This window comes from Bidens hawaiensis, unplaced genomic scaffold, assembly GCF_021521415.1.
Source record: "Bidens hawaiensis isolate Kalapana, Puna unplaced genomic scaffold, B.hawaiensis_p1.1 tig00053142_1, whole genome shotgun sequence".
Classification (NCBI taxonomy): domain Eukaryota; kingdom Viridiplantae; phylum Streptophyta; class Magnoliopsida; order Asterales; family Asteraceae; genus Bidens; species Bidens hawaiensis.
The window spans coordinates 95,985-109,485 of NW_027506248.1; the positions used below are offsets into that span (position 1 = coordinate 95,985).

Here is a 13,501-nt window from a genome sequence, read left to right on the forward strand (position 1 = left end):
GAGGATACACTATTGGGGCTCGAAGGTTCTTAGTCAATAAATATCAAATTAGGAATTTATAGGACAAAGTCCAATAATATTTAGGAATAGCTCGTACGACCTCCACTTGACCATTCATCCATCAAAATTTCACCGAGTGCATCTAATTAGTACCATCAACGAGTCCTTGGCTTATGGTGATTTGTCGAACCAGTTTGCTTTAACTCTAGTTTTCTAGCTCTCTTTGTTTGAGATGGGGTAGGTGTAGCCTTAATTTTTGGACTTAAAACGTTTAATGCAAAAGGGGGGCTTGATTGGCTGGTGGCTGGGTTTAAGTGAACAACAATATCGGCAATTGCGGTCAATATGTCGAGCTGTTTCTTGCGCTTTTGTAATGTTAAATAATCTGGGAGTTTGTTGTTTTTCACTTGGTTATGATCATGTGTAGATTTCTTTTTCAGGGACGAAAAAGTCTTAAGTGTGGGGATGTTTGATGTGTTGTAAAACAAACTTACTCTCCGTAACATTTTATCATATTTTTATTACTAATTTATATAATAAATCATGTTTTAACTCGTTTCAACTTGATCTTACAATGTTTATTATTTTGTGTAGGTGACGAGTTTCAAAAGGGAAAAGGTTCGGGTTTTTGAAGATATTGGAGGCCTTTATGATCAAATTAACAAGACCAAAGCTCAAAGCCCGACCCAAGCCCGCTAAAAAAAGCCTTACATGTCTTAATATATAATATAACTTAAAAAAATAAAACCCAAAACACCATAGGGGGGCAGTCCGATCGGATTATTGGACATCAAAAGAAAGAATACAATCTAAAAAACTGTTTTCTTTGGTTTTGGTCAACAATCACGGTATTGTTGAGAAAAGAAGAATAAAATATTACAATTGTTTTGGGTTGGTCAAATTTTCTTGTGATCAGGAGTGAAACAAAAAGAGGAAAAATATTAAAACCACAACCCTTAATATTATTCCGATCGGCAGTTCTTCAAGGAGAAAGAAGAAAAATTTAAATCAACTCCCTTGGAGTTGGAATTCAGAACGCAGCAGCTCAAAGCAAGGAAGGAAAAGAGAGTTAGCAGCCAAGAATCTCATATTGCATTCATATATATTTTGGTTTGATATCTTTTCTTTATGTTTATGGTTTGTTTTGAGTTTGTTTCAGACATGAACATGTTTAATATTTTTGTGTCTTTGTTTATTATTAATGATATGAGTAGCTAAATCTATTGTACTACCTAGGTTGAGATGAATATTGATTTTGTTTGACGGTTTATTTAGTTTTGACTAGTTACTTGACATATTATTACTGAAAAGCTTTATATAATTTGATCTTTGGTGTGTTAAAATATTGTTTTTATATAATTATTGCTTGTGATTCCGCGTATTACTTTGATTGATTGATTGTGTGTCGTTCGGTTAGGGTTCTACGTTTAGGTCTTAGACTTGGTGTTTTTGATATGTTTGTGGTTAGCGCGACCATTGGAATCTTGAGTGTTATTAATTATTAAAATTCAATAGTTTCATCTTCCTTGAGACCGAGAGGTAATAGGGAGTCGGTTTGTCTCGCGTCTTTATTCGGTTAGGTTAGAATTGTGCGAGAGCGAGTTTTGGTCTTATCCGGTTTAGTTTTGCGTGCAAATATGTGTCTTAGATTTAGTTAAATATTGTTACCCCTTTATCCCTATAATTGCTAGTACCAATTTTAAGCGGGTTTTGTGTCGTTGAGTCCGAGAGGAGATGCGTCATTAGGGTACCTTAGTAATCTTTTTCCTGGTGCATTTATTCAATCTTCTTAGATTTATGAGGGTTAGTTGGTGAGACCGAGAGGTGATCTAGCGAACTTTAATGAGCCTTAGTTGATTATTTTAAGATCCCGGTGTCGTGTGATTAGTTAATTCCGTTAATCGGTGAACTGTCAATAAGATTCTTGCCTAGGTAGTCGTTTCTCCATATTTGTTAAAAGCTCCGTAAGTGCCGTTAAGTTTTCTCGTTAGTTTCGTTAAGTTAAGCAAGTTAGTTAATTAAAATAAAATAAAAAAATAATAATAAAATCAATTAAATATTTTAAGGCAGGACTTGGATTAGGGTTTATAATCTGAGCCGTTCTCACGTGTCTTCGAGTTCGATATCCGGACTTTCCTGATCTTTGCTATACACGACCGGTACACTTGCCGTTTGTGTGAACTATGATAGGTTGTTTGGTTTTTTTAAAGCTTAGTTGCGATTCGTGTTTTATTTATATATATATTTTCGCACATCACTAGAGTCGACCGGTACACTTGCCGGTTAGTAGTTGTTAAGTTTAAGAGTCTAGAATTATTACTTAGTGTCTAGATTAGCTTATTTTTAGTTAATAATTAGTTGACTGATTTTAGCATATGAGTTATCTAAACTGGAAACTGCCCTAGAGGTAAAATATCATTTATGTGTTGATTGATCCTCTCTCTGGTTCATCTTCTTCACAAATTCCATACTAAATTCTTGTCTGATTAAGACTTTTATCCGATTCAAGTGTTTTGGAGAACCACAAAAATAATTTTTAATCTGAAAGTTATCACACGACTCTAGAAATAATCGAGATTGCTACTTCAAAATCCCTAACAATTGGTCACGCCAATCAGGATTGTTACGTTGTTTCTTTCTTTCCTCATGACTAAAGATAAATATGAAAAAAAAAATGCATTTTATTCATAAGACTAGCCAAGCTAGACTTATGGGACGTACGTTATGCTCCATTAATATAACAAAGGGACACTTTCATTCAGGTATTTGGGTTTGCCCGTCGGTAATGGTTGATCCAAAAATTTTTGTTCAGTGGGGTCAAAACGAAATCGATAAAAAAGATCGATTTTTTTACATCGTAGTCAAACTAATCTATACTATATATAATATAACAAAGATGTGCAAATTAAGACGCTTTAATTTTAAGTAATTTACAACATAATCAACACATGGTACAACTACAAAGCATAATAAAGAAGGACAAAATTGACTTTCAAGCTACTTACAATTTTGTCCCCTCATCTTTAACCATTTATTACTAATTATTTTAATTGTAAACCAACTTTCCCCCACGATTTTTAAATTGACATAACTTTTTCGTACGTTAATATTTTTTTAAAAATGTTGCACCATAAAAACGTGCATTTTATTCTTTTTAATTTGAGTATGATATTGTTGGAGTTTTTTTCAATTAAAAAAATCAACATGTTACATATGGTGTTCAAGGCTGGTTTTGATGGTCTAAGTTAAACATGCGAGCCAAACTATTAGTAACTTATTTGTCATCGAAAATAGTTACTAAACTGTAGAAAATTGAAACCGAAAGTTAAAGAAAAAACCAATCGTGAACCTAACCGATGACCGATTTAAACGGTTGTAAGGTTTCAAACCGGGTTATGAACTCCCATAATTGTTACCTGATAACCAGAGTCTATGTTCAAATATTCGCTGCATCGCGCGGGCACCCTTCTAGTTACTATATTAATTAAACAAGGTGGGGTTGAAACACACTTTTTAGTACCTATCTTTCTTTAATAAAGTCATGACCAATAAACAAAACTAAATTCGTAAGACGGTGTTTAGTAATGACATTATGGCAACTTTTGGCTTGAATATTTCTTTATTAATGATCATAAACTCATGATGCGTTTTATTATTCAAGTGTCAAAAGCGTTGATACAATCTTCTGTTTTTCAATTTGGGCTTTGGATGGAAAGAATAAAATGAAAGACCTAGGGCCTGTGAAAGATATTAAAATATTGAATTTGGATCAATTATAATATGAAAATTACAAAGCCATTAACAAGTTGAGTGGGGGCCTATACCCCCTGCAATTCACGTAAATCCACCACTGCCCGTCGGGGTAGATATGAATTTGCCAACAATTGGGACTCGTAACAAAAGATATTGAAGACAAGTTATCATTATGGAATGCAAAGTGATTGTCCATTTGCGATCGCTTAACACTACTTAAATAGATTTTAGATAGTCTTCCATTATATGATTTCTCTATTTACAAAGCTTAGGTCAAAACCTTAATGAATTAGAAAGATTTAGAAGGATATTCTCTTTGGGAGGTCACTCATTAAAAAAACATTTAATTAGGTTGTGTGGAAAACTATGATATCTTAAAAAATATTGGGAGGGATGGGTATTGGCACCTTAAAGCGGGAAACCAAACTCTTATCAAAATGGTGGTAAAGAATACGCAATAGTGACCGAAGTTTATGGTGCATGACTGCATGGTGGAATGTGCAATTCATAAGATTCCTCGATCTTGGGATCCCATTTCAAGAAGAGTGGCTTCAGGTGCTTGGTGCGGTCAATTACCAAATAAGTTATGTTGAGTATAATTTAGACATAAATAGGTGTATAAAAGGGGTTGTTCATTTGGCATTCCCAATGTCAAAAAGAGGGGGATTCATTAGCTTGTTATTTAGTACGAATAAGTGAAATGACATAATACATCAAAATTATTCAACAGGCCCTAGAAGGAATTCCGGGAGGGCCCTATGAAAATATAGAAATCCGCCGTTTTGATAGAGTAAAAGATACGGTATGGAATGAGTTTGACTATCGATTCATTAGTAAAAAACCTTCTCCGACTTTTGAATTGTCGAAGCAAGAACTTTATGCGAGAGTCGAAGCACCAAAGGGAGAATTGATAATTTTTCTTATAGGAGATAAGGGTGTTTTTCCTTAGCGATATAAAACTCAACCGCCAGGGTTTATTAATTTGCAAATTCTTCCTCATGTACGGTTCTGTAACGGAGATTCTTTGAATTGAATGACGACCATAACGGATGTCAGCCCAGTCCGAAGGAAATTATGCGGAAGCTTTACAGAATTATTATGAAGCTATGCGACTAGAAATTGATCCCTATGACCGAAGTTATATACTCTATAACATAGGACCAATGGAAGGGATGTAGCGCAGCTTGGTTGCGCGTTTGTTTTGGGTACAAAATGTCACAGGTTCAAATCCTGTTATCCCTACCTATTACTATTCCTTTGAGCAGTAATGAGGTATTTTTTAAGATCAACTCACAATGGACATATCATATAGAATCTTTCATTCTTATGACACTATATCAAACTCTTTTTTTTTTTTTTGAAGATCCACTATGATAATGAGAAAGATATCTGTATATACGGCCAAAGCGCTCAATAATATCAGAATCTGAGAAATCGGCCCAAATCGCCTTACCAATAGGATGCCCCAATGCGTTACAAAATTTCGATTTAGCCAATGATCCAACCAGAGGCATGATTGGAACAATACAATCAAACTTCTTAATAACATTATCGATTAAAAATGTATTTTCTGGCATTTGACCGCATACCATTAAAGGCTTTAGCCGCACACTTGAACGATAACCCAGAAAGTCAAGAATGATACTTAGTATACTTGGAATAATCACATGAATAGTTGCATTGACAGTTATCTTCAGTCTCAAATCTGTATTGATAGTTACACTGTAAGTGGTAGTGACAATTCCAGTCACAATTACATTTCTAGTTCCATTTGTGGTGAAAGTGGAAATATGAGTAAAAACGCGGATGCCAGAACGAGTGATCAAATTATACGAGAAAGTTCTACTGATCTGGAAAGTTCTACTGATTTGGATGTAACTCAAAATTACAAGCATTTGTGGGTTCAATGCAAAAATTGTTATGGCTTAAATTATAAGAAATTTTTTAAATCAAATGGAAAGAAAATCAATTTTTGGTTGGATGTTTGGATCGATACGTTGATCATGAAAGAAATTTTCTCAGTCTTTTTCGCAATTGTCACAATTATATATTGTGTTAATTTAGGAATGATACAAGCTTGTTGAGCCTAATTTAATTTGGGAGTAGGTCTGACCACGTCTCCCGAGCAACACTTTTGATTGGCTAGACAAGTGTTATTCTATGTTGATCAAAGTTAACATTTATCATTATCATGGTGTTAACAAATGAATCTGAACGAGGAATTTGATGGAAAAACTTCTCTATTCATTTATGTTTGGGCCAAAATTGATAATCATAATCAGAGTCCTGATAACTAGTCATGCTATCAATGGACCGGATCCTCAAAAAAGTCAATATTTTTTTTGTTGGAGGGAAACCTTGGAAAGTTACCAACACAAGATAATTTGGCGAAAAGGAACATTCAAATTAACTCGAAGGCATGCCATTTTTACTTTGTCGGTACCGAAATCAGCGGAACATATATACAATTCTATCATCTGTTTGGCCCTCTACAATATGGCAAAATATTGGAGATTGGTGCAATCTTCCATCCTTCTATACCTTTAATACAGAAATAATGGGATATCATAATTTTATATACTACAAATTGGAGCATATGGAAGGCAAGTAACAATAAAGTTTTCCACAACATAACGAACGTGCCATATAATTGAAGAAACAAAGACGTTTGGAATTTTTATGGTTGAACAATATTTCTATAGAGTGAAAAAAAATTGATTTAATTTTAATGTTTCTCACTTGTATGAATTTTGTTTTGCTATGTTTCGGGTTGGTTGGCTAGGTCTTCTTAATTTATTTTTTTTCTCTTTCGAAAAATAGTAGTACTATAATGAACGTTGTACTGTAGTAGTAGCGAGTAGGAGAGTTAAGAGGGTTTAGCCACCGTGTTTTTCAGCGCGGAGCCAACTATAGAATCCAAACAACTAATACCGGCCGCCACCTTAATTTTCAAACAAACCGTGTCCCTGACCGATCCAAATCATTGGCTCCCCAACATTTTTATATCTATTCATTAACTTTATCATTTTTTTTAAGTATAAAAAAGATATATTTTATTTTTATATATCAATTAAAAGTACATACTTCTAAGTTATAAGGCTATGCGTAGTGGAGGGGCTACATATTGGGGCGTTTTGTGCCGTGTGGCGCCCAGTCAGCAAGGGGTGAAAATTTGTTTTTGGGGTGTAATGGTGTAGGAGCCATAATAATAATATAATAATAATATATACATATATCTCTCACACACATACAAAATATAATAATAATAAATGAAACAAGAAAGGGGCTACAACAGAATATCGCCTCTCCACATTTCGCCCCTTTGTTGCCCAGGGGGGCGGTGTTCTCACCCCAAAACCTCCATTATCGCCCCATTTATTCGCCCACTACATACGGCCTAATGTGTATATATATATACTAATTTTCAAAACTGTAATTATAAATATAGTTATTTAAAATGATGAAACTACACTCAAATAAAATTAACATACAAAATTTTTTATAAAAAAAAATTGTTTTCAATGGTTCATTCAAGTTCTTAAATAATTTAAGGGTTCTGTAATGATACTCTTCCTATATGTGTGTGTGTATATATATACTTAGAAGGAATATTTATGTTTTTTTTTATGTTTTTATGAAGATATTGATATAAATTTGTCTGAAATTCAAATTGGCAAACATGATGATTTTCTGTGACTTCCTTTAATATTAATATGTGTTTGAAATATTCTTTCTATTTTATTCTAGAAGTATATTAAAATATAAAAAATACAACAAACTGATATAAGTATAAAATGAGATATATTTATATAGGATCGAAGTCCAGCCAACAAGATAGCGATATCAATATTAGTTATTATGAATTAAACTACTACTCGTAGAAATGGGTCAAGAGCATTGCAAACCTTTGACAACTTCCAAAACTGTTTCGTTCAAAAGATTTGGCCTTTTTTGTTCAAAGAATAAAGGACACTATTAAATATAGGTCTCTTTTGTAATATTCAATATACTATATATTCATATAAGTACAAAATGAATGATAATAAAAAAGTGAAGTCCAATATTTCATGGCTTCTATTCTTCTAATGAAATTCTTGTACCTGTGATGTCGCCAAGTCGATCAATTACAACATATATATACATGCATTCTTTAATAGCACGTCTAGTAATTACTTTTTAACGTGAAGTATAACAATTATTGGTAAAGAGCATTTGATGCAATGGTATATGGTCTTCTGGTTGTGTAATAGGTGCTCTCATCCTTTTAGAGATCGATTGATGGTTCAATGTTCCTAAAAAAGAAAATCTCACAATATAGACGGGTTAAGTGGATTGAGTCGTGAATTGTTAGTTGTTAAAAAAATATAAGTATCATAATATAAAATATTAATAAACTCATTCCATGAATTTAAATTTGTTAAGTAAATTTCAATTTCCTCATTGGTTTGGGTTAAATTACGATGTGATCTATGGATGATGATCCCAATTACCAGTTCAGTTTCCCTGAACATTGTTTTCGTCCAAGCCTCAACACTGATATCACTGAGACTCCGAAATTCTTTTCTTTTTGACAAACAAATGAGAAAGTTCATAGGTGCCAAACTTTATTATCTAAATGGAGCGACCGGTTTCAGTTGAGTTCACTTCTATTATAATTCATATTGTAAATATCCGGCCTGTATTAACGATGTTTACTTAAAATTGTATACCTGCTTTGGATATGAAGTATGTGCCTTTTGACATGAGAACCAAGAATTTAAAATACATCATGATTCAATTATCATCATATAACTAACTATAAGGCATACTTCCATATTTTATTAAACTTATGATGTCACTATTTATAATACGTACAAAAACTAATTTTTAAAAGGCCGAAAAGTTGGCACTAAGTTAGAGTTGTCAGATAAAGTCAATTATGTCTCTTAATGAGCATGATACTTTTGAATATTGGAAGACCATGATCGGTTTCATACCTTACCAAACACGCTATACAACACTACGTGTGTACACAATGCTTTTACTTTTTTTATTACTAAAATCATAATATTATAAACTATAACTATAATGGTACGGTGGTTCTGTTGATACAGTTTCGACCCTTAAGTTTAGTTAGCATAAAAAATGTTTAAAAACTTATCTATTTTATATTTAAAGAATATTAGATATAAAACAAGTATAAAAGGTTCTAGAGTTAAGTATTCTGTAGATGTGTTTGCACGATTAAACTTACAAATAAAATATTATTTTATACTTGGAGTTGATTAAATTAAATAAAAGGTGATGGAAGATGCACTAAATTGGATAGTTACAAAAGTAGCTATATTTTTAATTTTGATACTCGATCGGGAATGTAAACAAAAGTAGCTATACTTTTAGTATGTATACTTGGGTATGTTAGAATAATTTCACATGTATACTCGTAACATACGCGGATTATATCCATGTATATATCTCTATATTCACATAAAAGATACCATTTCATTGATGAATTTTCGGTCACCTAACATTATTAATGCAAGCTTATTCGTAATTCAAACACCTCAAATTCACATATCACATTATCACCGTTGCACAAACTTAGACACGTATAGAGTCGGCCCGTAGGCCAGTGAAAACAAGTTAGAGCTTTAGGTCCACACTAATTAAGGTCTCCAAGTCCAAAAAAATTTATATATAGATATATTATAACAGGTAAAGTAAATTCAAAATAATTTGTTGTTGTGGTGGTATGCTTGGTTGTTTTTAAAGTATAGGACATGAGTTCAAAACTTGTAATAAGCAAATATGTTTTTTTAACAATTGTCATAAAAAGGCTCCAAAATTTTTTTCAATTTAGGTTTCCACGTTCGTTAAGCCGGCCCTGGACACGTATATAGCAAATTCACTTATCTTATAACTCTATTTACGAAAATAGTCTAATTAACATCATGGGCGAAGCTTTTCAAGGGCCAGGAGTGGCCCCGACCCCCTCCTTTTTTTGTCCAGCGATGTAAATTTATTTGTTTTCAGTTGAAATTTTGAGGCCGGACTCCTCCGTATATGATATTTTTTATTCACATTTTGGTCCGATCCACTTGTCGTATTCGTCCAAAGAGTGATTTAGCAACTCCTAAAACTAATGTGGCAAACTTAACAATAATAATAAGTTAAAGGTGTTAGACTTAAAATAAAACAGCCATGTCTCCATCCAGAAGGCAAGCCCTAACGGAATATAAATACACGTCGGAACTTAACCAGCCTGTCACTCATGCATATTCTCTCAACTCAAAACACAAATGGCTATCAACACACTTAACCGCCGTAACGGCAACAACAACAACTTCACCGCCGTTGTTACATCAACCGAACAACCATCACCGTCACCACCACCACCACCGTCAATCAAACCGTCAAAGGAGTTCCACTACCGCGGCGTCCGTAAGCGTCCGTGGGGACGTTACGCGGCGGAGATTCGAGATCCGGCGAAGAAAACGCGGCTGTGGCTCGGCACATTCGACACGGCGGAGGACGCCGCCAGAGCGTACGACGCCGCCGCATTCCGCCTCCGCGGCGTGAAGGCGAAGATGAATTTCGGATTTACGCCGCCGGTTGGTGAGAAGAACGGCGAGTTTAGTGACTTTCCGGTGAGGTTTTATCGTTCCGGTGACGACGGCGTTGTGGAGGAGGATGATCGGAAACTGAGGACGGAGAAGAAGGTGTTTATGTTTGATTTGAACTTACCAGCGACGATGTTTTGACCGGCGGGACGGTGGTTAGGGTTCCGTCGGATTGTTGTACGGATTTTTGGAAAAGTCGTCCCGCGTAATATTTACACGTAAAAAATTGGTTGATGTGACAGTTTTATAAATAAGTGATTCGACAAATTAATATTTGTTTTGGAATATTTATTTCATTGTAACTTTAGAATATGTTAGTCGTTGTTTGAAGTAACAATTTATTGGCTTGATACAAAATAAATTAATTAAATACGTAAAATGAGTTTAGGGGTTTAAATGGTCTAGATTGTTGGGTTCGTAGGCCTTGTTGGCCCGGTTTATTATATGAAGTCAAAAGAGGAGACGGGTGTGGGCGGTCGGGCCCAAGCCCGGCCCGGTTTAGATTTCTTGCATAATAATTTACTAACCCTAGTTCAGTCTCTATATAAACAACATTATGTACTTGTAATATTGGTCACTCAATAAAGAAATACCTAGTTGCCACCCGTGGACGTAGGTCAGTTTAGACCGAACCACGTTAAATCCTCGTGTTCGTTTATTGCTTTCGTGTCGTGTTCAGTTTCGTGTGTGCGTTTAATCCTAACAAGTGGTATCAGAGCTTAGGTTCAGATCACGCGAAGAACACGTTGAACCAGCCGAGTCGCCGCCAAACCATCCAGCCGCCGCCACCCTACTGCGCTAGGGTTCCGCCGCCGCCTACGGTTTTTCCGATCGCCGTTAGGGTTTCCGCCGTCGTTTCGCCGCTACTAAACCCAGCCCGCGCGATCTGCGTTTATTTTTTGTTGGTTCCGTTTGAAAGCTGTAAGCAACGTATTGTTCGATTCCAGGTTGTCTCTTTTGTTTCGCTAGTGGCGTTTGAACAGAGAAGAAAAGAAGGGTTTGTATTATTATTTTTTCTCTTGAGATTCATGCCAGACTAGGAAAAGACAAGGAAAAACAATTGAGTTTGGTGAAATACCATAGTGTCCACAGCCGCCATCAAGATAAGTGTTGACCTAGTTTTTTTGTTTGAACCACATATTTATTTTCATTTAGCCACGTTCAATTGAAGTTGTGTTTGGGCTTAGGAGTTAGACCAGATCAGTTTTTTTTTGGGCTTTTAAATTATAAGGGCAGCAGGCCCTAATTTGATTAATTGTGTGGACCAAAGTTTGGGTAGTTTAGCCCATAAATAATATTGGGTCAAGATCATAGTTGCAAAATACGAGCCAAGAATAGTTGAATCAAGATCCTATTTTTATTGAAGAACCGTTGTCAATCAGAAGAAGTCGTTTAAAGAAACGGAGAACCAGTGCCAACTGCATTTGTCAGGTTTTATCGTTTCGGTTAAAGTTTCTGTTTTCTGATTTACAGTTCGTATTTCCGCTGCGGTTTAAATAGGTTGATTTTTTAACAGAGTTCAGTTGAACAGTCGTTAAGTTCAGGCTCGTGTTGCTGTGTCTGTCTCTGTTTTTATCCAGTTTTTCGTTTTAGTCATTGTTATGGCAGAAGACGGAAAGGTTTCGATACAGAAGTTTGACGGACAGAAGTTCGGTTGGTGGAAGATGCAGATTGAGGCACTACTTTGTCAGAAAGACTTGGATGTAGTGCTTGAGGATGAAAAACCAGAAAAGCTGTCAGAAGCAGATTGGAAGAAGTTAGACAAGAAAGCTAGGGCTTGTATTACATTGTCGTTGTCGGAAGATGTGGCGTTTAACGTCATGAAAGAAACCACAGCACGTGGTATGATGGAGGCGCTATCCAACATGTATGAGAAGCCTTCGGCAGCGAATAAAGTCTATCTTATCCGAGAGCTAGTGACAACAAGAATGAAAGAGGGTGGGTCAGTTACAACTCATATCAATAATCTTAATTCGATCTTGTCCCGCTTAGTGTCAGTTGACATTAAGTTTGATGATGAAGTTCAAGGCCTCTTGTTATTATCCTCTTTGCCCGACAGTTGGTCGCAAACAGTGACTGCAGTTTGTAGTTCGTCTACAAATATTACTTTCGATGGGATTCGAGATCTGATTCTGGGAGAAGATTCAAGACACAGAAGTTCAGGTGAATCATCAGGCAATATGCTAGTCACAGAAGGTAGAGGCAGGAGAAAACAGCGAGGCAGTGGGAGCAGGAAGAGGAGTCAGTCTAAGACTCGTAAGGATATTGAATGTTGGGGTTGTAAAGAGAAAGGACACTTCAGGAATCAGTGTCCGAATGGTAAGAAAGAGGTGAACGTTACAGAAGACGACACAGATGACGGGGTCAATAGTGATGAGGCTTTGGTTTGTAGTGTTGAGAGTAGCGTTGATGCTTGGGTGATGGATTCTGGTGCATCGTTTCATGCCACTCACTGTAGTGAAACGATGAAGAATCTTAAATTTGGGGATTTTGGAAAGGTTCGACTAGCGAATGATGATATTTTAGAGGTTACGGGTATGGGAGACGTTGATTTGATAACTTCAGCCGGTACTTCTTGGACTTTGAAAGACGTGAGGGTTATTCCAAGTTTGAAGAAACGTTTGATTTCAGTTGGGCAGTTGGATGACCAAGGGCACGATGTTAAGTTCGGGAATGGGCAGTGGAAAGTAGTCAAAGGGAATCTCGTGGTTGCTCGTGGCAAGAAAATGGGTTCGTTGTATATGGTCGATATGTCACCGAAAGGAGTGGATCCAGTTTTGGTGAAAGACAAAATCCGGTTCACAGAATCTCGTGGGCAGAAGAAGGTTCGTTTTGCAAGTAACAAACCCAGAACCAAAGTGAAGATTCAGGATGAACGAGCTAGGAAGGTTAAATCAGTTGGGGGACATCGTGACAGTGGGAGCACAGGTCGTGTTTCAGTTACAGTTCCAGGTCGACAGTGGATTAAGAAAACCAGTATTCCAGCTGTAAAAGTCTCTCCAATGAATTACTTGCTGAATATGGAGAGTGTTTGTTCTCAGGTTATCTCAGGATCCGGTAGTTCGTTACAGTGGGAGCCGGTAGGGACAGAGAACGGGTCAGGGGCAGTTTCAGCCATGACTGACGTGTTGGAGCTCCGGGGAGCTTCA

General features: G+C 35.9%; 1 protein-coding gene and 1 non-coding gene across 2 annotated transcripts; both read left to right on the forward strand.

The window, feature by feature from the left end:
• The first annotated feature begins 4,921 nt into the window (after nucleotides 1-4,921).
• Nucleotides 4,922-4,995, forward strand: TRNAP-UGG (transfer RNA proline (anticodon UGG)). The gene has a single exon. It is a non-coding gene; the product is annotated as a tRNA-Pro (tRNA).
• Nucleotides 4,996-9,996: 5,001 nt separating this feature from the next.
• LOC143617228 (ethylene-responsive transcription factor 4-like) lies at nucleotides 9,997-10,649 on the forward strand. The gene has a single exon (XM_077089856.1). It carries the CDS (start codon nucleotides 10,032-10,034, stop codon nucleotides 10,491-10,493), a length of 462 nt encoding a protein of 153 aa, XP_076945971.1. The 5' UTR covers nucleotides 9,997-10,031; the 3' UTR covers nucleotides 10,494-10,649.
• Nucleotides 10,650-13,501: the final 2,852 nt, after the last annotated feature.

Bases quoted from the DNA above. Each gene is read 5' to 3' on its own strand.
- LOC143617228 (XM_077089856.1), top strand. From the start codon at position 10,032: ATGGCTATCAACACACTTAACCGCCGTAACGGCAACAACAACAACTTC.